Below are 25,110 nucleotides of genomic sequence, written 5' to 3'. Positions count from 1 at the left end.
GAGACTGAGCATTATTGTACATGAGAATTCTGCACATATTGCAACTTGTTCAAAACTCTCATGTAGACTCCAGATAGAAGCACATTACAATAATTAAGCCTAGTAGTAATTAAAGTGTGCAATATTACAGAGATGGAAGAAGGACACCCTAGTTTTTAATATGGGCTTCAAAGGTCAGAGTGGAATCAAAGATAACGCCCATGTTATGTACTACAGTGGAAGCAGATACATTTATATTATCTATATCCAGATATAAATACAGAAAAGTAGGGGACCTAAAACAGAGCCCTATGGGACACACTTTTTAAGAGTTACAAAATGTTGTCTGCCAGACAGATAGGACTTAAACCAGCAGAGAACGGTGTCAGTAAAACCAAGTAATTTATCCATGTGTTCAATCAAAATATTGTGGTTGACTGTGTCGAAGGCTGCACTTAGATCTAATAAAGAAGAATGTTAAAGGCCCTTGTGTCTGCAGTCATAAACAGGTCACTGGCTTAGCAAGGCTGTTTCAGGGCTATCAAACAAAACAAACAAGTAGCTCGGTATCAGTAAAATAAAAGAACATGTTTGCTTTCCAACCTCGTATAAATATATTTACTTTTTAAAATACTATAGTTTAAAAAGACAGATAGTACAATTTAGCGGCAGACAAACACGCCAACGTACTCTCACACCGGAAGTGACATAAGATACTGCACTCCCCAAGTTGGTCGAGACCAGTTATACTGACCCACTTGAAAATCAGTAAAGGGTGATGCTTGTCTCTTTTCAGAGAAGTGTTGGCACTATTCAAAAGCACTTCCAGGAGGACATGTCACCAACAACCCATATGTTAAGACTTTAATACTAGATATACCCTTTTTTCACTTGGGTCAAAATAAATCAAGGGTTTCCTGGAAAGACAATACAAAAACACAGCTGCAGTAGCCATTCCTTCTAAGGCTAGAGCCAGATTACCAAAGAACTACTTTATATGAAAGTAATTTCTCCTGAGTGAGCAGCATCTGCTGGGCCGCTGTGCCACTGTGCCACTGTGCCACTGAGTCCCCAGGCTCACACACAGCCCCTTGTGTCTTCTGCAAGCCCAGACTGCCCCTGCACAGCAGAGTGTTGCTCTGGTAGGAATACTGATCTGTTGTTCCACTCCTTTTGTCCTGAGAACAGCTCAGACCACCCATCCTTGTAATTAGCTCACTTGTGAAGGTGACTCTGACAGCTTCACACAATGCTGCAGGAATGTGTGAGCTGTAATTGAACCCTCAGAGCGCCACTCTGCAGTAAGAACTATTTTGCGTGTATGAATATGTGACTGCGGTGGACACAATGGGGCAGATCCAAAGACATCAATGACATTTTTATAAGAGACCAACACCCTGCTGCTGCACAGAGAAGAGAGGAGGGAAGGAGAGAGTTTTTAGGCTTATCAGCCAAAAACCGGATGAGGCCTTCACTATTCACTGCAGAAATAAACTTTCATAAGGGACATATCTACAGTAGTAGTAGTCAAACATGCCACAATCATTCTTAAGGCTGGTTCACACTGGGCATATGATTCAGACGGACACTACGGACATTCAAATCGTAGACGCTGCAGACGAGTTGGTAGATTTCAACTTCTCAGTGTCATGTTGGTGACGTCACTTGTGTTCATCCAATCACACACCTTTCTCTTTCCTTTAGAATTTTACAAGTAAAATATAATTTACCGTTTATTATTTGAAATAAATTATACTATTTATAGTATAGATGTAGCGGAAAATGTCTAAATAACTAATAATGAAGCATGTACGGTACCATAAATAAACAGAATGAAAACTAACAACTCAGGAATTTAAACCGTGTTGTGTCTCTCAGCCGCTTACGTACAGTGTTTACTGAAAGCGGGATGGTTAAATTGAGCGGGTCACCTCAACAAAGTCTGAGCGAATGTCAGTGATTTTACCATGAAACTGAATGGTGGCATTTGCTGTCAATCACACAATATTTTAATTTTTTTGGATCAGCTGTTTATAAAAAAAGAGGCGCTGCAGTTAAATGTGACTGTGTGCATGACTCACCGAACCTCCAGTAGAGTGTTGTCTTTTTTAAACCAATCAGAATGAACTAACGCAGGGAGAAGATCGCTCAGTGTGAACTACAGCCTGCGTCCGTTCAGTGTCCATCTGAATCATATGCCCTGTGTGAACCAGCCTTAACCGTAAATGCAATACTGTAGCATTGTGCCAAAATATGGAGATTACATTAAAATTCTGCGCACATGCAAGTGGGATATTACAATATTCAATCTGTGGCAACACTGTCACAAGATGTTTTGATAAAATTCTAAACATGAGTGATCCCTACCCAGTCGTAACCACAATGAAATCAGCCAACAGTGAACAAAAGCAGCAATATTGAATTAAGCATGCACATTGTTACAGTATTTACACTGGCTGTGAAAGTTCTGCTCTGTTTGTTTGTTTACAGTAATCTCTCAAGTGCACTTTCCCATTCTTTGTACTACTGGAATCCATTACCATAGTTTTCCATTCTTTACCATTCTTTCACAGTGCTTCGCTACACCTACACCTGGTCATGCTTTTAGTGCTGTGGCATACCGCATTATATTTTATTGGGTTATCTAAATGGATGGATCCTGTTTCATGACCCCCAGACCAGTTGTTACAGGATGGTAAAAACAGTTGGCCACTCACTTGGATCCCTATCAGGAGGTCTGCTAGTTTAACTCAAGTATGGGTTACTGCTCATCATTCCTGAGTCGCTGAGGAGACATGCATATTACTGAATGAGGTCCAATCAGATTGGGAGATCTGGCTCCTCCACAAACAGAAATGCAAAACAAGTGCCAGCCTGTCTTCTTTTTTTGTTTGATTTGCTTATCTCTGTTTTCCTTTTCTTTCTCGCTAACCCTCTATCCTGTACCCATGCCGAATATGAGTCATGTTTGATTCATTAGGCGCATATGGGTATGGTGTATTTTTCCAAATGAGACCACTGCAAAAAAAAAAAAAAAACCAGCCCCTTTTTTGTCAAGAATAATCCATAATAAATAGCCCTTCTTTACATTATTTGTATGCATTTTTATGCACTTAAGAATCTCTACACGCTGCAGCCACTGCAGTTGACAGCCAGTAACAGTGCTATACAGCCCAGAGGTGAAGCCTTTACCTCCCTATTCATTGGGAGGAGATTTGAATTCATCTTGTTTTGTTTTCTGGACTGGAGATGCCTGCTCTCTGTATCCATTAGCTTAGGGTCCTTGAGAGCACAGTGTTGGTCTCTCAACCGCCTGACTGTAATTGTGATTAGTGGGCCCCTTCACTCTTATTTGACCTTGTCTTCATCATGCAGGGTAGTTTTGATGTTAAATAGCATGCTTTTATTCAAGTAAATAAACAAGTAAAATCTATCTATCTATCTATCTGTCTATCTATCTGTCTATCTATCTGTCTATCTATCTATCTATCTATCTATCTATCTATCTATCTATCTATCTATCTATCTATCTATCTATCTATATATATGTTTACAGAATGCATGTGATCATGGATAAAGCTGCTTTTGTTGAACAGTAAATTTCAGAGCAGCCTTTAGCCTCGTATCTCATCAGTAGCTCTCTGTGTCCTGCCTATAAAGACGCTATGTTATCTGTGGGTCTGAATTTACACTGAAATTAGCCGTCAGTACCAGCCGCGATGAGCTGCTGTTGTTTTTCTCTGTCTTTTGCATTTTTTTCCTTAACACACTAACTAGCCACTGTTTGGATAAGACCTCATTAGGATTACATAGCCATTTAGCTAAGTGACATTCAGTGTAATTGTATCATTCATCAATTGCTTTGCAATAACACACTAGGAAGGACTAAATGTTGATTAGCCCTCGGGCGATTTCTCTTGTAGCAGTGACTGCCAGAGTGGGCCTGGCTCAAACCGCATGTTTGGGAGAATGAAATGATCTGGTGAGCTTCCAAGAATATAAATTAAAACAAATCCCAGTTGTTTTACAGACTCAATAACCAGCTTTACCATCGAGATGCACGCTTCTGTCTCCTGGTCACCTGAATGCTGCTGAACGCAGAAAAGGTTTTCTTTACAAGATACAAGATTACAAGACATTTGAAAGATCACAACCAAACTGTTTCACCCTCACCCTCTCATAAAAACAATCCTATTGTGTGAACTACACCTACAGTACGTCATGATCCAGGCACCACAGATTTGTATTCCGTAGAGCGATCTCAGATGTCTCCCAATTCCCAGAAGAACATTCCCTGAAACATTCCCTGTTTTCTCATAATAGAACTTTAATAAGCAGTGTAATAGAGAAATAGATGTAGAGTCATAAATCAACCACAGGATTATTAATAGGGATCTCCAGAAGCTGCAACTCTCCCAGGGGCTTGTGAACCAATATTAAAATAATTCTTAATAAACCAGAGATCCACAGATGGGCGCTACTGGCTGTCAAAGGAGCCAGCACTCATGAGGGCGGCGTAGATGAGCTTTTCTTTATAGATTGGCCAGTTAGCCAAAAGGTTTTAAACAAATATATTATTGACCCAATGTTTTACACTAATTTGTGCCATTTTGTGAAAAGAAAACATTTGTATATATATATATATATATATATACAGTATATATATACACACACACACACACACACACACACACTCACACACATATATATATATTTTTTTTATCGGAATATAAAGTAACCATCGGAATAGAATTTAAACGTACAGTCATGTAAAACGACAGTGATGTTTTTAAGGTTTTTAAAGAGAATGAAAGGAAACTAAAGTATCTCTAAGGCAAGTCTTTTCTTTGCAAAAAGAGAACCAGAATAATTCAATTGCTCATCAGCTAATTATACTGTAACATTGCACTTATGTCCCTTCATCCTCACAATAGAATAGATAAAGATGAAGCCACGAAACAGAATAGAGGAGTCAATGTGGCAATTGTTAGTAAGAGCAGAGGGGTTTGGGTAATTACGGTGCTTCAGCACGCAATTAACACATTGTTGTGTTTGGGCCTCATTTGTGAACTGAGACGTTATTGTGGCAAGACACCTAGCGAGTACTTAAAGATATCAATATGCGCAATTATATATTATCTGTGTTTCTAAAGACAAGAGATAAGACCCTGCCCTGAGTAGAAAATTGTAGTTTTTCATTGACAATATAATTTGAAAAGAGACAAATTGATGGCACAGATATAAATATGGAAATATTTTTTCCAAAGCTAGTGTGAGCAGGCAGAATTTGTAATTACTGAAGAGCAATTTATATTGTATTTTCATCTGGTTACCCTCTCCAAATTGTGGACCCTAACTACTCTGTCAGTGAAAGATAATTAGGGTGTCTGATTTATTTATTTTTTTTCCCCACACTTTCCTTACCAGTTATTTGTTTTACGAGTGTGTGTTTAAGCCAAGAGCATTTAGAACCTTGTAGTATGTAGTAAAGTTGTTTCGTTTTCCCGTAAGTTCTGTGTGCAGTTATACTTGCAACTCAACTACAAAATAAAACTTTTTGGAACGGAGAAATGCTTCCATATACAGTATGTGTGTGTGTGAGAGAGAGATAGAGAGAGAGGGGAGAGAGAGATAGATGTCATCAAAAGTTTGCATACCCCAATGTGTGGAAATATACATACGCTGGGGATTTAAACTGTTGACGACAACTTTGTTGTCAACACTTTGTGCTTAAGCATTTGTTTATTTCTTTCTAAATAAAACCCGATTTCTACCCAAATATTTATTTATTCTTTCTTGATTATATATGTAAAAAATCCACCTTATTTCACCTGATTTTTTCATTAAATAATTCTAACCGATTTTTAAAAAAGCATTCACCCGAATTTGGAAAAAACTTTCACCCGAAAATCAGACGCCTGAAAGATAATCAATGGTAATGTAATCATGACAAATAGTTGCATTAGCGGTACAGGAATACCTTGATTTAACACAAGAGCTGGACCATATATTATTTGATTATGTCTCCACAACTAAAAAAAAAAGAAAGAAATTAGAATTAAATGTGGTTAATTTAAAAGAAGAAATTGGAATTTTGCTAGCTCATTGATCAGATATTTATCATCATTTAATGATGGGATCTATGACTGGCGCAAAAGCTGTTTTAGTTTAGTTCTCACTCTATTAAAGGATCATTTGCAATATCGAGCAAATGTGGTTTGCTCCGGCTGCCTCAAACATCTCAGCTTGCCATCTTTCACCAGATCAGACTGAGAAGGGACCAGAGCCATGCACATGAGTACAGCTTCAGTTCCCTTTGGCATTTGTTGTGCAAAGTGAACCACTTTAGATCAACAAGAGGCTCATGTGTTTCATCAGTCTCAGGTCATTGTCTCGTGACTCGCTCGGATTACAAAGTTTGCCTCAGTATGATTGTGGACTGTGATGGATGACACACAAGCAAAAAAATAAACAAATACATTCATACATATCAAAATCCTTTCATACCAGGACAGACCACGAAAGACATGTGCATGCAAAGAAAGACCAGACAGACAGTTTCAAAGTGGAATATCAATGAATAGTGTGGTTCCTTGAATTGTAACAGATATTTAGAGATGTAATGTATTGGTGATGTTTGATCTGCACCTTTACAGTGTCTTTGTACATTAAAAAATAAAAGATCCCTCAAATAGTTTCCATTCAAATGAGAAATGTAATCTGAAGTTGAAGGTTACCAGATACTGACTATACAAAAAAAAGAAGCAGGTTGAACAGGCCCCATTGAAATCGTGCAGTCCTCCTCCTTAAGCATAACAAAAAGATGTTTCCCTAAAATCAAATAGAGAATCAAAGCCTATGACCTTGCCTTAGCTTTTAATTGTATTCGTTATTGCAGCACCATCATTTTGTCCTGGAAGTAGAAGTGAACCCGAGCTGGAGCCAGTAAGGCACAATGAGGCACTCTAATACTGGAAATCTCTGACATGATAGTGGATTTGTTGTAAATTCCCTCTCATTCTCTTTCTATCTCTCGCTCTCTCTCTCTCTCATCCCCTCTGTGGCTATCGTGCTGTTCAATGCATGAGTCTTGTCATTATTACACAATCAATAGACACAGTGTCAGGATTATTGAGTAACAGCGGCCTGCAATCTCTCCCTCTCACACTCGCTCCCCGCCTGCCTGTTCATCGGCAAGCGGCCCATCTTTCTTCTGGCCGTCACTCGTGGAGACGCTCCATCGATTCACCCCGGCCCTCCCTCCTCCAGCCTTTCCATTGTCCTCCTGACAGATATACACGACACATCAGCACACTAGACCAGATAATCCCTTATTACTATAATGAACTGCTGTATAATTGGACACAGCAACTTTGTATTGAAGTGTTACTACATTGCAGTGAAGCACTACTGTAAAGCTACCACCTATACTGTAGATATATATATATATATATATAGATAGAGAGGGAGAGAGAGAGAGAGAGAGAGAGAGAGAGAGAGAGAGAGAGAGAGAGAGAGTTGAAAGGAGGTATGACGAGTGCACAAAAATGAGAATTTTTTTTTTTTTATGTACACAAAAGGTTTAAATGGTTAATACATAATTTGTTTCAGGACGTTTTGGACAAATGCCCTTTTTTCAGCTGTGTAGAAAGAAAAGTTAACACAGTGAAGTAAACTTGTTATTGTTATATATACATATATTTTAAACTACCCTTTTTACTTCATGTTGAATGTATTTTTCTTTAACTCCTTAGTGCAATACAAAACCATAATACCCTTTGTAGTTCCTGCCATGCACTCAAAATACCAAGGCACTTCATGGAACTGGGACCTTGTACCTTGTGTTTTGTTATCTCCAGGGCTGTTTTTAAGGCTGTCTGCGTATCTCTTATTTGTTTTGGGCAGTAGTGGGAGGTTCAGCCTTCAGAAATCTTTCGGAATAATACTGTTAATGATTTTTCAAAGAAGGAATGCTTACATTGACAGTCCAAACAGCCTGGTCCTTGGGTGGGTAAAACTGACATTGACTCGTTCTGATTGTGGCTCCTATGCCAAGGCCAGCCTGGTCAAATAACCCCCAACAGAGAGGTCTGGATTCAGAACTCACTTGGGCACCAGTGGTTAGCAATCTCCAAATGTATAAAAAAAACACAAGTTAACTTGGAAACAGCTCAGGACCTAAAAGTAACTTACTAATTTAAAAAACCCTGTGTTTGTTGGCTTCTCCAGAGCAAGGGGCTGTAACTCTTATGCTACCCTAACAGAAAGCGAAATACAGATTATATATGTATGTCATGTTGAAGGCTCTAGGCTAGCTACTGTAAATCTGTCAGTACTGTGCTGAGAAAGAGGAAATTGACACTTTTAAAGAGGCAGGGGTGGAGAGCCCCCCACTAATCCCATATCCGTCCCCACCAGCCTCCAGCGGCAAAAAAAGATTTGCTGTGGAAACGACTAACATGTGTGTTTTAAGATCAATTTAGTAACATCCTGTTTTAAATTGTTGAGTATTTGTACTGTCCCTAACGATAGATAGAAAAGCTACTGGAAGACAGATCCTGACCTAAAAAAACACATTTGTGCCAGTGCAAATAGATGTGGTTGATACAGGTGGGCAGTTTCATCACCCAGTTCTGGTCTCAAAGATACAGAGTATCAAGAACTAACATACTGAGCCACTGTAAATGTGAGTGTGAGCTTTACCAGCAGTAATTTAGGCCTAACAGTCTTGAAAGCCTATTGAGGAATGGAGTTATGAGGGACTGATTTTCCCTAGCAACCAACCCAAGATGTGGTATCCAGGTGCTCTGAAGAGTGGCCAGTGTAGCCAAGGCAGTAAGTGTCTGCAAGTCAGCAATGCATGACACCATTATTCTTACCTTTTGGTGCACTGCCATCTTATAGGTGGTTCTCACCACCAACACTCCGGAATGCTCTGGATCAAACATTCTAACTCACGGAATGGCGTGGACTTTTTTCCGGTAGTGAACTGAATTGAGTAAGAAGTGGAACCCAGGGTTTACTCATCAGTCACCACTGTACAGTACCTCACAAATGATGTCAAGAAACCTCTAGGTAGTTTTCCCTGCAGTCCCCAAAGAAAGAGGGATCGGGGGAGTTGGAATTGAGGATGCCAAGCACAAACATTCCCTTACAGATTCCTGGCATACTTTAAAACCAGAGAACTAAAGGCACCTTTGACTGCTCCACTGTGGAACCCCTCCACGAAGCTTGTGATACACTGTTGCATTCTCTGCATTGTTACACACCCACACATCAGAGCTGGGCCCTGGACAGCATGTTCTACTGTGATGTATTTGTTGGTTCATTCTGTACACTGTAGGTGTTGATGCTGGTTCCTTTTACAGAATCTGGTTGTAGGAGGCGACTTGCTGTATTCTTTGTGTGTGCTTGCATATGTGGTGGGTGTGGCTGTTTTTTTAAAACATTTTTTGGTAGGCCAGAATCCTCAAACGGGTCATTTATTAACTTATTTATTTTTAAGTAATTTGAAGAAAGTGTTTAATTATTACAACTGTGGGCATGCAACCCCACTGCAATCTCAAGTATGCCTTCTTCCAGTTTCTTCAGGGAAGGTCGAGTGCATCCCACTCAACAATCTCTGAATACAAGGTGTCTCTTATCTCTTGTCTCTCACATAATATTCTCCAAACTCAAGACTGGCAGAACTGAGGCATCCTAATTCTTGAAACTCTGAATGCTAGGATTCTACAGCACTCAGATGTACCGTATCTGTAATACAGAGAAAAAAAATGTAAAAGTTGGGAAAGAAAAGAGGCCATTAAACCCTTGAGGCTCGTCTGTTGATAGCAGGCTGTAACCTCCAAAGTAGTATTGTTTGTTGAATGGTCCCAATGTTTTAGCTGTTACAGCATTACAACATCACATTCAACTCTTCCATGGATTGTTTTTTCTGCATTACATTTACACCTACCATTTAATCAACTCCTGTCTGTGACTTTTAGTTCTACTTTTCATGTTAAAGTTGAAATAGTAACTTTCGTCACCCTTATCTATATGTACAGTTTAATATAAAAAAGAGCAGTATTAAACTCCTCTGCCTGTCTTTTCTCATACCATTTAGTCCTTGTATTATCCTAGTTGACCTTACTGTATGTTACTACTGCAATAATGTTGTATACTGTAGTGAGGTGACCTGAATCAGGGCCGGCACCCGGGGCCCCAACACCAGAGGGGGGCCCCAACACCAGAGGGGGGCCCATACACACATACAGAAATGAAATTGCAAATATGAGTAAATGTACTCTTTCTGTGCCAGCTATCCTACTCAAGCAGCCTTTAGGGCTAGAAATGTTTTTTTTACAAAACTAGTTTTGTTTTTTACTAAACTAAACTGTGCAGTGCAGTGCAGTGAAACTTTTCAGATCTCCCCTATTTTCTTTTCTATTTCCTGCTTGCGTCCTGTTCCCTTAGTCCCACCTCTTTTCACTCTCCATTGGCTTCCGTTCTCCCAGGTCTTCATAAAGCCAAAAGCTATTGGCTGATCTCGACATACAATTATACAAATGTGCCAATTAAAAACATTCTATAACAATCAAGACTATCATTTGACAAGCGTTTTGTCGAGCCTCATTATCATAACGCCTATTATAAATATACAATTTTAAACCTGCTGAACCTCTGGAACCTCCAAATATGAAGAAACAGAAAACTGGATGTCAAAAATGGAAGGAAAAGACAACAAAAAAGAAAATCTAAAAAAACTGCAATAAGCACAATTTTCTATGTAAATTTAAAAATGATTATTTCTGTAAGGTGTGTGTTCTGTTTGATGGTAACTGTGTACTACTAATTAGGCTACAGTAAAAAAGAAAATGGTTAATCCTTGCATGAGTGTACAGTAAGTCTAATGGGACACATGTCATGCCTCACCAGTACTCATTCTGCCCCTTCAGATGAGATGTGGTTAACACTTTATAATTGCTTGTGCAGACCAGCCTGACTCTTTTTGCATTGGTTAAAATGGCTGCTGGTTCACGGCCAGCCTCTACCCTTTTGGTGTGGATCTGACCTTGCAGTGCCGTGGGTAATTCATCCCAATCTCAATCATGCATGTTTGATAATAACTGGTTTCTTACAGCTCTACATCAGATCCCAAAGCATGCCCAAGGTGTACATGTTTATCAGCTCTGGGAAGTAGCTTTCCCTAAACCCTAAGAGCTTTGTACATGAGGATTCAGCATTATTTTTGACAGGAACCCAGTGGACTAAAATATGTAATGAAATGTATTTGGAAGCACTCTGTGCAGGGCAAATCCCCCAAAACTGAACACTTAGAGCAGTGAAGTCTGGGGTTTCTTTGGTTTGGCTGAACTCATACATGCTCAATGTTGCTAAATGCTGCACTGTTATTCTCTAATGGTGGTTTATGTGGCAGCGTGTGTTATCATATGCAAATGAAAAATGCAGGTCTGCAAGTGTAATACAAGCGGATTACTCACGTATGGTTTCTGCCAGAAATGTGTGTCTCTACTCATGTTGCTTTTAAATTACATTTCATGCACTCGGCAGCATAAGATAAACAACTTCTCAGGAGAACAATGTCACTTAGCTTTTTAAATTTTTTATGAATTGGAATTTTAGCGATTCACAACACAGTTTGGTTGTTGCAGGTTGTATTTATTGAACAGGATAGAACTTTGTAGGTGTCGGGTGTTATTTTTGCTTGTTTGCATTGATTTGTTACAGCTGTATTGTGTTGCTGTTTTGACAGAGTAAAGCAGTATGGAATGGCAGGTGTATGGTTGTTGCATATCGCCCCACCTCAGGTGCACTGTTTGCCTTCAAACGCAGAAAAGGAGCGTTATCCCACAACCCTAGAGTGCCAAAAACATGTTTAAAGAGAACCATTGTGGTGCTCTGAGATATCATGACGTCATATAGCCCATTGAAATGAATAGGAGGCAATCCTTGTCATTGTAACATTTAAATTACTGAATATGGTGTTATCAAATGAGCCAGCTACTCTTGACAGCACTGTCATTCAGCAGCAGGTTGTCTGAGTGCTGACCAATAAGGAAACTGGAGGCGTGACCAGTTGTATAAAAGGCAGCCCGTTGAAGGCTAGAAATGCACTTTAATGTAATACTAAGAAAATCAGTATTGTTCTCACTTTCTTGAACCCACTTATAAATGTTTATCACAGTAAACAATATTTAATGCATTGCTTTAACATATGTAACTGTGATTTATGACTCTTGTCTGCGCTTTCAATTTTTTTTTACCAAGCTTTCTACAATCAGCAATGCCTTTACCGTGCTTTGCCTCAGTGTCTCTATCACTCGTGTGGGGATGAGAGTGGAGTCCTGAAGATTCAGGTAGATCTGAGCTCACCCGTCACTCACAGGCTGGTTCTTTTTCCCACACTGACACACGAATGAATCAGTTATCTGCAGTGCCTGGATGGGGTTTCTTTAATCTTTGCTTTAATCTCAGTAAACTGTTTAGTAGTGCCGCAGTGGGGGGTCGGATTCTTCCCTCCCTCGTGCTCTTCTAGAGTGAATGGTTTACTGCTCCTATGTGTTTACAAGGAAACTAATGACTGAGCACACATCTAACACTAACCCACATGATGCACTGGCAGGACAACGTATCACTTCGGATGGCAGAGTTGATTATTATTATGATGATGATGTGTGTGTGCGTGTGCCTGTGTGTGTGTGCGTGTGCCTGTGTGTGTGTGTGTGTGTGTGTGCGTGTGTGTGTGTGTGTGTGCATGTGTGTGTGTGTCTGTGTGTCTGTGTGTCTGTGTGTGCCTGTGTGTGTGCCTGTGCGTGTGTGTGTGTGTGTGTGCCTGTGTGTGTGTGTGTGTGCGTGTGTGTGTTCGTGTGTGTGTGTGCCTGTGCATGTGTGTGTGTGTGTGTGTGTGTGCATGTGTGTGTGCATGTGTGTGTGTGCGCCTGTGCGTGCGCGTGTGTGTGTGTGTCTGTGTGCGTGCGTGTGTGTGTGCGCCTGTGCGTGTGTGTGCCTGTGTGTCTGTGTGTGCGTGCCTGTGCATGTGTGTGTGTGTGCGTGTGTGTGTGTGTGGGTGTGTGTGTGCGTGTATCAGCAGTGTGCTCGTCTGCGATTAGACACTGTGTCTGTCTGGCTCTCAGAATGTGCACACAGCCGTTGCCATGGCCTAGCACTGCCTTATCAAGGAATGTGTGAAGCCAAAAAAAACAAAAAAAAACAGCAGGGTGGCTACAAAGAGGCTGCAAGGATAGTACCAGAGATAACCATGAATATTTATCACTGTATATATAGCAGCTATAAAATTACACGTTACAGGGACGAGGCATGACTTATAATCCTTTAGCCGAGTGCCATTTGTCATGAAAATAGGTTATTTAATGCTGCATGACACCCCGTATACTGCTGACGCCGTCTGACTGAGGCACGCTGCGTGACTGGCGGTCCTCCTGACAGACCGCCTGGGCATGGGCAGTATGTGGATATTGTTGTTTATCCTTTTGTTATGGACCACTGTCACCTCTCTCTGTCTCTGTCACCTGGGCCATGAGGAAGAAGTCATATTTTACTTGCAGGGACCGCTGGGGTGCTATCAGAGCTCAGACAGCTCACAGCCACACACAGTGTTATCACAGAGAGCTCAGGTAGAAGACGAAATAAGCCCAGTGAAGGGACACATTTGTCTTCTTTATGATTATTTTTTTCAGTCGAAAGTAAAACGTTTTACAACCACCCAATTGCTGGAAAATATTAAAAAGTAATAAATAAATAAAAAAATAGGATTTGAGTTTTTGCAATGAGATTATTTTAGAATGATTTCAAACAGCATAACTTACTGCTGTACTTACTCTCAGAAATGGGCATTCAACTTTGTACACATGTAGGGAATTAGTGATGTGGGTAAAGCTAGTGAAAGGGAGGACATGTGTTTTAAAGTGTTAATAAAATACGCCTTTTACTGCAGTGTGACAGCGGTACTGTAGGTTTATACACCGATAAAAAACAAACACATTATACAGTTTAAGAATCCTGACTCCAGTACAATACAAGCAGTCTGTTTATTCCAGAAAAGATTTGCTACAGTATGCAAGCAGCTCAATAACATTTCCTCAATATAAATGATTACATTTCCCTACAAAAGACATATAAATGCAATTCTAATATTTCCCTGCACTGTAGCTTTGAATTGGAAAATCCATTGTGCCGTTTGAAGGTCTTAGTAAATCATTGTGATCAGTAGCTACTGCATGCATGAATTGGGCTGCTGAAACAGGTTGTTCTAGTGCTTTTCAAGGGCCTTGCAAATCCGAATTGCTGTGCTGGGATGCCTGAAGCTTGCAGGTACCCGCTAGGATGGCACAGATTAGAGGAGATTAGATGATGCTTATCCTGTTTCTGTTGGCGGCTGCAGCTCCGAATCAGCTGTGTTATAAACCACATACTGTTCTGTGTTCTGCAATCCCATTACGTGCCAAATGGGTAATGTGCAAGTGGACACCCTCCTCCAGTAATAGCCTGTCATAGAAACAGCCAGCTATCAGGTAGAGGGAGGCTGCTCCAGCCAACGAGATCAAGGGGCTTGCATGGGTGTGTGATATGAGAGAGATATAAGGACTGTATGTCAAAGATATGTATTCCAGTGTGAAATCTGCAGCATGTTCTACTGGAAGGGAAATCGGTAACACTTTATAAAGTATCTAACTTCACTGCAATTACTCTACAGTTGCATGCGTGGTTACATGGTAATTACATTGTAAATACACACCCACGTGTGTAAATACAGTGTGATTACAAAAAATGCTCACAACTGCCAACATGTTGTAATCAAGCATGTTCTTGCATTGTAACTACACCACGGCACATGTAGTAAGTGTGTTATTATATTGGTATTACATGGTAGTTAAAGACAATGTTAGATGTTACCAGAAAAACTGGGGCCAATGTAAAAAATACACACTCAAAAAATGCAAGAAACATTGGGGCAGAGCAATGTTGAAGTAGGTGCCAATCTGGGATAATGTAGAAGAGATGAAAAGAAACTGAAAGTGACATTTTCCACAGATGGTTTGATTGTCAGTTTATAGGTTAATGTTCTAAATAGGTACCATACACTGATATTTAAATATATATTCTAAAATAAACTTCAGCATAAATATTTCATACACAGTGCTTATCAACTTGAAAAGTGAAATTTTTTTGCTTTTGTCACCTCCCCTGTATATACAATATATCATAGTTTTATATCATAGTTGTATATCATAGTTGTATATCACAGTTGTATATCATAGTTTTATATCATAGTTTATATCATAGTTTATATCATAGTTGTATATCATAGTTTTATATCATAGTTTATATCAGTTTTATGCGAAGAGCCCAGCTTCCGAGACCTCAAAGGTGCATGCCTGGGGACTAAATCAAAATGAGTCCTTTTTTATTTTAAACCCCCCAAGGAAGAATCTAACCATTTAATGTGTACGGTTACCTCCTCATGAAGTCTCTGTTATAGAAGTAATGGTGACACTTGGAAATCTGTGCCTCTTGATAATAAGTTATAGCAGGAGTTAGGAATGTATTAAGAAGTTATTGTGTTCTCACTTGGATATAACCCTTGGGACGCACCATAATTACAGTAATCCAATTTGCCAATATCGCTGCCATCCAAATCCAACGCCCTTGCTGTTTTTCCAAAGGAAAAAAAAAATCTTTCTTTACTTAGTAAAGACCTGATCATGGCCATCACTAATTTGGGTTTGTGGGGTCAAAATACCCCACAGTGATCCCCAATACCCCAGAGCAAATATAGAAATCTTCATAACACACACTGTACTGCACTGTGAGGTTGTGATTTTTCCAGGGTCACTTCACATAGCTGGAGGGAGCTCTACTGCAAATCAACAAGACAAAAAAATATATGAAACTCATAAGACAGGTATTTTTAAATGCAGATAAATACTGGTATTGAGAGAAAATAGAAAAGACATGCAGCGTCGGCGTAATATAAAATAGTGAAACATTTCTTTTATGTTTTGGTGAAAAAAATCTTTAAAAAATAACAAAGATTTGTAGCAAAGTTACTTTTTGAACAGGATCAAAGGGAGAGGGGGACTGTCTTGGACGAAAGGATAGTGAAAAAAACCGGATGCAGTTTGTGAGAAAGTACATTGTAATTTACAATGTTTGTTAAATAAAATACACCTGGGAACAGCAAGCAGACCAGTGGCCCCAGGGTCCAAGCTGGGGTGCAGCTGAGCCTTGGGCTTCATAGTGCTATAAAAAGGAGCTCTTACAAACATTGCAGCTAATTGTCTGAGAATTTCTGTGAGGAAGCAGTTCTGCTGTAGCCTTTGGAATTGCACCTTTATTTAGAAATAATAATAATAATTACTGTCATTTGGTAGAAAGAAGCCATCTCACTGTTTCACTAGCAACATTCAATTTAACGCAACATTCAATTTCAAAGTATTGTGAAAATGACCTTCCAAATGATTGCATGTGAAAATCTCAGGATGGATTGATTTTAAAGTTCTGCTTACTACTTATAAGGCCCTTCGTGGTTTGGGCACTTTATATTTACAGGACGTGTTGATAACTTATGCTCCTAGTCGCACCTTGAGATCAGCAAATGCTGAACTTGTGGTAGATCCTAGAAGTCTAAAATCAGGAGGAGAAAAAGCCTTTAGTTGCTCTGCTCCCTGCTTTTGGAACTCCGTCCCAGATCATATCAGGTATGCTGGCACAGTCGAGTTGTTTAAATCACATTTAAAAACATACAGTACTTTGTTTGCTTTAGCTTATTCTTGAGCTGGATTGATTAGCCAATTACTTTTTTTTCTTTTCTTTTATTGTAAAGTGTCCTGGGATGCCCTGCATGAAGAGCTCATATAACAATACACTGTATTGTAATGCAGAGCAACACAAGAAGGACCCACCACATGGACTATGAGTCCTACATTTTAACCAGCTTGTTTTAATCCATTAATGCTCAGCAACTATGGGGCCACAACAAGCAAACCACTTTCCCAAGATAACAGTTCCAGCACTAAATCGTTTCTCAACTGAACATATCTGGTATATTGATTTCCTATCTAAACCATGAGAGCTACAGTCCCTACAAGTCAGGTCTGTTTTGATGATCTCCTCTCCCAGAGTTTTGAAGTGTGCATGGGTCACACAAGGGCCAGCTATTTAGAGTGTCGTTCCACACTGAATGGCTTGTGAATGTGTCATTAGCCAGGGAAGTACCCTCATCCAGCTCATTATTGCCGTTTTGACATGAAACTTAAAACCAAGGTTAATTTCCCCATGTGGAATAAGCCACTAAAGGGGTTGACTGTGTGCAAACACACACTGCATTTGCGTAAATATTCACATGAAGACCGCAAAGTCCATGCAAATGTGTAAAAAGGACAGTGGAGGCACAGTCCCTAGGCAAGCGATCCTCTAAAACCCCTCGAAATGTGTTTTGTTTGTATGTATTAGATAAGTTCTATATGTATGTAAATGAGGAGTAATGGACTGTAGTACTTGAGCTGTCACTTGCACAGTGATAGTGTCACAGTCACAGTCTCTAGCGCTCTCTCAGACTGGGTCCTGAAACAGGTATAGTGTTAGTTATGCATTCAAATACACAGAGGCCCTCAACGTTCCACTTGACTGTGTTCTCACTGACAAAGTGCTCAAATGCTTTTCATTTCCCTTTTCATTTCATTGTCTCTCTTTCTCTCTCTGACTTTTGGACAGTAACGGTTACATTGTGGCATGTGCTTTGAATTACAAGCCTCTCGTTTTATTTATTGCTGCATTGCTCCCAACACGTTAATGACATCTAATATGTATGTAAGGATTGTGCTGTAAATTGGGATTGCATCTGAGAAGACTCCTTTCCACTGTATTTTTCATTTATTTTAGATAATAAAGGGGTCGATAGCAAAAATACTATAAAAACAAACATTAAAGATATTTAATAAACTATAGTAGCAGGAAAGAAATGTGAAATAGTTTTTATTCTTAAATACATTTATTTTCTTTCTCTTTCAACTGAATTTGAATTCTATGAATGCTTTTTAGCTTATTTGACAAAGAAAATGACCCTGATGATCGGATTTTGATCATTTTGATCCGGACTCCTACAACATGTGACTATGCCTTATACAATTTGCTATTTGTAAGCACCACTGTTGCAGCAGATATAGTACACATTCCTCTGAATAAACTCCTGCCCTGATAAAAAAAATACTATAGTACTGTCCAAAAACATTATAGTTTCCAGTAGTACACAGCAGCACTCATGGGTATATTGAGGGATATGTGCTTTTTTATGTGGGGAAATGCCCAAGATACCAAAAATAACCTTGAAAGGGTAGATCGTTTTCTAAGAACCATGTGCACAGATACATAGGTAGATAGACAGAGTGGGTGTGATGTCTGTATAGGAGTAAAGTGATACAACAGACAGCTAGAATGAATCAGGGAGGGAGTTACAAAAGTAATTGTGCCCCGACACAAATAGTGTGTTCTTGTGAAGAGGATCAATGCTAATCTAAACACAACTTGTTCCATGCAAAATTGAACACATGTGCCTTGAGTGAAATTCAAAAAAGGGCTCCAGCAAACAGTAAAAAACAGCCCAGTGCGTGTTCTGCAACATGTTTATTTACTTATCTTGGAGAGGCAAGGGAGATTATCCTTGCTGTTACTAATGCAATGGTTCTCTTCAGACAACAGATTGAGTTTCTTCCTCAGGAACAATTATCGAAGGACATGCCTGAACTAGTAGCACGATGACATGTGCCAAGACCCTGTACAAACTGCACACTTTCTTTTACTAAAGATGTGTGTGCCTTCATTTCACTGTTTGGAGGAAGCAAATTTAGAGATTTGCTGGTGAAAAGAACCCGACATCAGTTCACTACTGCGTCAAATGTATAATTTCTTTCTTTCTTTCTTTCTTTCTTTCTTTCTAATTAGCTCTCCCTGCTGTAAATCAATGTAAATTGTAGATGAAAGCAGGAACAAGCCTGCAGAGCAATGTCTTTAATGCACAATAAGACATCCTCTTCTGGGAGTAAGGAACATATACCCCCTTTCTCCTTTCATGGTCTCTTTGGATGCTGGCAGAAATCAATAGAAAAGATGGCTTTTGGAAACTGAACAATCATTAGATAACAGCTTCAAATACAAAGACTTCTTAGGCAGCGGTTTGAGTGAGCCAAAGTAAAATAAACAAGAGTTTTCTCTTTGAGCACTAACTCTGGGAATACAGGTTAAATGCAACACCGCTTTCCTTACAGTACCTCATAAAGATAAGTGTTGGTTTTGGGCACTGTGTTCTTAGCATTAAATAACTGCTCACAGTTAGCATGTTTTTTTTTTGTTATTATTTTGTATTAGGACAACGGCACCATGAATAAAATGTCATTCTAAGACATGTGAAATAGAATGAGTACTTTAGCATAAATCATTACACAGTATTGTTTCAGTTGTCCGTCATGTTCCAGTCCCCATTTTCATTTCTTTATTCCCAGTTAGAGACACTGTAGACAATTGAGATTTCCTAGTTTAGTCTAGTAAAAACATACCCCACCCCACCCCCCCTTTTATCTAATCTCATGTATTGAAAAAGAGCAGCAACTCATATGGAAAACAAAAGTGTATAGGAGATACCAGGCACCATTTGTATCAAAATTATTTGTGAAATATATAAAATTTGGGGCCATGTTTAAATATAGTTTGAACATGACTACATTGTGGATACATTTATGTGTGAACTAGGTTTGAAGAATACATCCCAGAATGCATCTCATATATTTGACTACGGGGATATAATTCATTTCCGGTACAGTGGATGCTATGCGACCTGAAACCTTTGTTGCATATCCCATTGCCACCTCCAAATTTCAGTTAGCCCTTTCAATTCTGAGCTAAAGAATGCAAAATTTACTTTTAATAAACACAACAAAAATAAAACACAAAATAAACACCTAGCTCCTTTTTAGAGCACTAACTAGACAGGCAGGTCTAAGCCGTTTACCTTCCAATCACATTAAACAAACAAAAACACACAGGTTTTCCACACTTTACTTTGTACGCCTGTACACCCTCACAAGCGGGCTCTTCACACAGCAGCCCAGAACAGACTGGCTGCCTTTCTTTTATACAATACCCTGCACCTGGCTCTAATTTAATAATAATCACCAGGTGCAGGAGATAATCACCAATGAAAATTAAACAATTAAACTAAACAAATGTGCCTACGCACATGTTTTCTGCAGGGAGGATTTAGCCCCCTCCCTGCTGTCTTACAATATATATATATATATATATATATATATATATATATATATATATATATATATATATATATTTCAATATGTATATTTCCCTGTGTCCATTCAAGGGACATAATAAAATGTGTTTTGCACCCAAAACTTTATTAACAACGTATAATGGATATTTGATATATATATATATATATATATATATATATATACAGTACAGGCATAGGCACCGACTACGGCAGGGATCGGGGTCCCCAGCCCCCGCCGGATTTTTAAAAAGGGGGCTCAGACCCCCCTGGGATTTTGATAGGCTGTTGATGATCTTGTAGATTGTGGGACAGTAGGACCACGCGGAATGCAGATTGTAGCTCCCTTTTTGCAATCACTAATTAAGAAGCTATAAAAATTGAAACACAAGCCCATTCATCCGAACAGCTGGGGAACATAGCAATGCTGTTTGTATTGATTAGCGTTCAGATGTTTACAAAAATAGCAATACACGTACATGTATTGGACTCTAAAGGCTTATTTAAAAATGAGTATTTTTCTGATAGCCCCTATAATGTCACTCTACAAAGCACATCTGACAGTCGTACTGAAGCGTTATTTACAAGTATAATAAATGAAAGACTGAGTCAGACAAGTGAAGCACTGCTGTTTTCTTTGTATGCACATGAATATCAATTCATTTCTTTCACATTTTTTTCAGCGAAAGCGACTGTAACTGTAAATCACAGTCAGCACATACTAGCATAGAAACAAAAATGATATCCCTCTTCCCACAGTATATAATGAGTAAATGTTAAATACATTAATATTTTCTTATGTTTTTTCTTTTTACATTTGCTTTTGTAATTTCTAAATATTGTGTATATAAAATTAGTGGTGTGGTCACAAACCCACAATAAATGGTACTTTTCTTAACTTTAATATATGGTAAGACTAGTGTTTCAAACATACTGTATATTAACTAAAAATAAAAAAGTCTTCATTAATTTATATAACAAACATGCACATACTGTACAATCCGCACAGTTACCGTATTATGATCATGCACAGAGGTTGACTGAGTCTAACCGCACTCAACGTCCAGAACGAGGCGACAGCGATATTCTTTGATACATTTTCACACGTGTGTGGTCAAATTCGAAAATAGTTTGCTGGATAAGATTTCTATTTATTTTCGAAAAGGTTTCAAAAAGTGTGGGAACTCCGTTCCGGCTTCCAAAAAAAAGTGCCGGAACTCTGTTCCGGAGCGTTGCGCCAGGACTCGAGCACTCCTGTAGAAGACATTCATGTTGAGTAAATTGTCAGGTGAGCTGCGCGAGACTTCTCCAACTTGTATGCATATTAACAGCTTACCTGAGGTATGTTTTTGTTTTCATTTTAAAGAATTGCTCATATTGTTTTCTACTGGTTTAAGTAATTATTGCTTATAGGTATTGCTGCAAGCTGTGGGGAGCTCTCTGGGTTATGAACAAGCTGGTCTGGCTGAGGACGTGAGCGCTGATTACTGTTTATTATACATTGCTGTTGTTTACTTACTGGTTATTTGCTTATTTATTTATGGGGGGGGGGGGGGGGGGGGAGTGACGACTCGGCACCTATGAGTACAGGTGCTGTAATGCAAAGCTGCTTTTGCAATCAACAAACTGTGCAGAACGAGATAGAAAGTGCTTCAGAATCGAAAATCTTTATGGCCTCATAAAATCTGATTGTAGTCAAGATGATGCCATATATCTTGCGTAACAATCCGTGACAATCAGGGAGGCAGTGGAAGTCCTCAAAGTCCACGAACATACCAGATACAATCATTATAGGTTACGTTGACATACCACTAATAATAATATAAGGAATAAAGTACATACTAACACTAATTGTATTGAGGAGCTCTGGTGACACTGTAAATACACAAGAGTAAAGATTTCTTGTTGAATACATTTTGTTCTCCATCTTAAGTCGTAATAGTATGCTGATTTTGCTGGTTGGTTTGTTGGAGAAGACATATTTCTGGACTACTATTTACTACTATTATTTCCTTGTAATGCTAATAAAACTAAAGACATAAATAAGAACATTTTAAAAAGCCAATGCTACTTTACGCTAGTGTGCACTGTGTAAAACATGATTACAAGACCAGGTTTCAAACTGATGATAAGGAACGTGGTAATAAAAGACAGTGGTATAACCTTGAGCTAACAGTTTTGCTTCTTGGATTGATAGCCCAGGGAACTAAAAGGTGTTCCTGGGGGATCCCAAATTGGGACAAATTACTGCACAGCTTCGAGAGCCTGCACAGTAACAGCGCTGTGGCTGCTTCATGTAGTTGCGGTGTTGTAGATGTCACTTACCATCACTGTGATTTAATTGTACTGTAACTGCAGTTTAACACCACTCGAATGGCAGTGTATCTGCTGCTATTACAGAAGCGCAGCAATGCCTGTAGCCCTGCAGTCCCATGAACATGCTTCCCAGTCGAATGCAGTTTTACTGCAGTCAGGCTTTCTTCATAGAGGTACTGCTGCAGCAGCGGTATCTAGCAGCAACACTTCTCTTAATAGTGTGAATGATTAATTTATTTCCCTTCTATACAAGGGGTGTAACAGCAATTGCAAAACATAATATGGATAGAGAAGATGCATTTTTAAGCTGATTGACACTCTGAAATAGGGGTACAAGCCAAATCCGGCACTGTTTCTGATGTTCTGGATAAATTCATTTCTCAGGCATTTTGTACTGTTAGTCATTTTCATCTTTTGCATTTTTTTTTTGTGTCCCCTTACTTCTCTCTACATTCACAGTACAGTTAATCGTGCCCCTTATAAATATACTCTCCACAATTACAACATTAGTATCCAGATTGATAAGCGGCCAGGGAATAAGTTACATTTCCCAAACCCAAGGACAATTATCAAGCTCTAATAATACTGAAAACTAATACTAATAATTATAGGCTATCTTTGAATGGCTAATGAAAGTCCTTTTTATGTTCATTCCTAATGAAGACTAACCAAATGCATGTTTGTTTTTCCTTTGAAATGGGCAGCTACTGTATGAGATAACATTACCTGTTTGATTGTTTGTCTGCTGTGCTTTCTTGCAGTCTATTCGGGAAGTGACAGGCTACGTGCTGGTAGCCCTGAACCAGTTTGAGTACCTGCCGCTGGAGAACCTGCGCATCATCCGCGGGACCAAGCTGTACGAGGAACGCTACGCTCTCGCCATCTTCCTCAACTACCGGAAAGACAGCAACGTTGGGCTGCGTGAGCTGGGCCTTAGGAACCTGACAGGTGATTCAGTGAGCCAGGGGGCCTGCAGGGGGCAGTAGAGTCAGATAAACTCATACATTCCAATCCACAGGACCAATGCATGGAAGGTTAATGTTAACAAGGTGTTGTGTGATACAATTCCGTAAAACCTCTAAAACCACAAATGCCTGGCAATTTTGCATTGTGGTTAGGACGCTTGCTTGCGGTGCACGATCACACCGGCCTCCATCCTGTTACACTAACCCGATACTACCCTTAAAGCATTATAAAGGTGCAGGGAAATCATGGTTAAGCATAGGCAAGCATTGTAAATCACATATACATTTTAAATAAAAGTAGTGTTAAAAGGAGGGATAAATAAATGGTAAACGTTTGTTTTAAAAAGTATTAAAAAAGAACTCCCTGGCGGCTGTTAAATTGCTGCAGCCGTGGTGTCACCAGGGTGTCTTCAGTTTCAACACAGAGCACCTTCTTTTAATGGGCTGCAGCACTGGCAAACGAGACACCTGCATCTGATTTGCCAGCCCAGTGCCCCCAAACCCAGCACATTAGCGATGGAAATTGTGGCTTCCCGCTAAGATAATTGCTTCATTGAAGAAACTATAAGGTAAACAAGTTAGGAAAGAGGAAACTGCCAGCCGTAAATAACATTGTTTTATGTACTTTTAGGGCTTAGTAATATTATTGACAGCTGCTTTTGAAGAGAGACAGGGTGAGTCAACATACCTGGTGTTTGTTGGTAGCGTGGTTGATGTTTTCTTGTCTACGACTTCTAGACTAAGAGGTTTGGTGAGTCTGTGTGGTCTCTTCATGAAGAGATTTTTTTAGATGTGTTAGAAATGCACAGTTTTAGTTATGAGAGGTCCAGTTCAAGCAAAACTGAAAATATTTCTACAAAAGAGCTGTTTTAGCAGAGGACCCCTATGCTGGGAAGAGACATGCAGGCTGCTGTCGAGAGCAGGGCTGTAGGCTAGCATTTTCATGTACAAAGAGGACACATACAGTGGAGTGGAGCTGTGTGGGAAGAGTACTAATATACTGTTGTTCCCATTACACTGGGCTTTAAAACTTCATTTTCAAGAAGTCCACAACAACAGAAAGCCTTCATAAAACCATAGGAGTGCAATCAAATTCAGAATCATCAAAGAAAAACAAAAAAACAACCACCAACGACATTAAGTATGGGATATGCCTGCCCATTGGGTAGGTATCGCTGAGCTCTGTATACCAGAGCTGCCGATAAGCCCCTTCCTAGGACGATGCACTTGGTCCCGCCACCGAGGGATTAAAACCGTCATCCTGAGGAAGCCATTTCTCTTTTTCCATCGAACCCGACCGATGCGACCTCATGGTTGGTGGTCGTCTTCTGTTTCAAGGAACCAGAGTTTCGGTAAGTACTAACGTTCCCTTTCAATTCGAAGAGCCGTCGCGAGCGAGAAGGAACGGCAGCATATGAGGGACGCATCAGAACAGCATAACCCAAAAGAAAGGTTTTTATATTTGCATGTGTATGTATGTATAGCTCTCGGGAGTGCAGGGGCTTGGAGATCTTGCTGTAGGCCTTGTGTTTGAAGTCTGGAAACAGCCAC

At 39.5% G+C, this 25,110-nt stretch overlaps 1 protein-coding gene across 4 annotated transcripts in view; it reads left to right on the top strand.

Annotated features, from left to right (window-relative positions):
• LOC117411505 (receptor tyrosine-protein kinase erbB-4-like) overlaps positions 1–25,110 on the top strand; it is a 257,861-nt gene that overhangs the window by 120,110 nt on the left and 112,641 nt on the right. For all 4 annotated transcript variants that reach the window (XM_034019135.3, XM_034019120.3, XM_034019144.3 and 1 more), the window contains exon 3: positions 23,356–23,542. In XM_034019135.3, coding sequence (XP_033875026.3) covers positions 23,356–23,542 — 187 coding nt within the window. The remainder of the gene's footprint in view (positions 1–23,355; positions 23,543–25,110) is intronic.

Source organism: Acipenser ruthenus, chromosome 10, assembly GCF_902713425.1.
Source record: "Acipenser ruthenus chromosome 10, fAciRut3.2 maternal haplotype, whole genome shotgun sequence".
In the NCBI taxonomy this organism is placed as follows: Eukaryota; Metazoa; Chordata; class Actinopteri; order Acipenseriformes; family Acipenseridae; genus Acipenser; species Acipenser ruthenus.
This window is presented reverse-complemented; position numbering and strand designations above follow the sequence as displayed.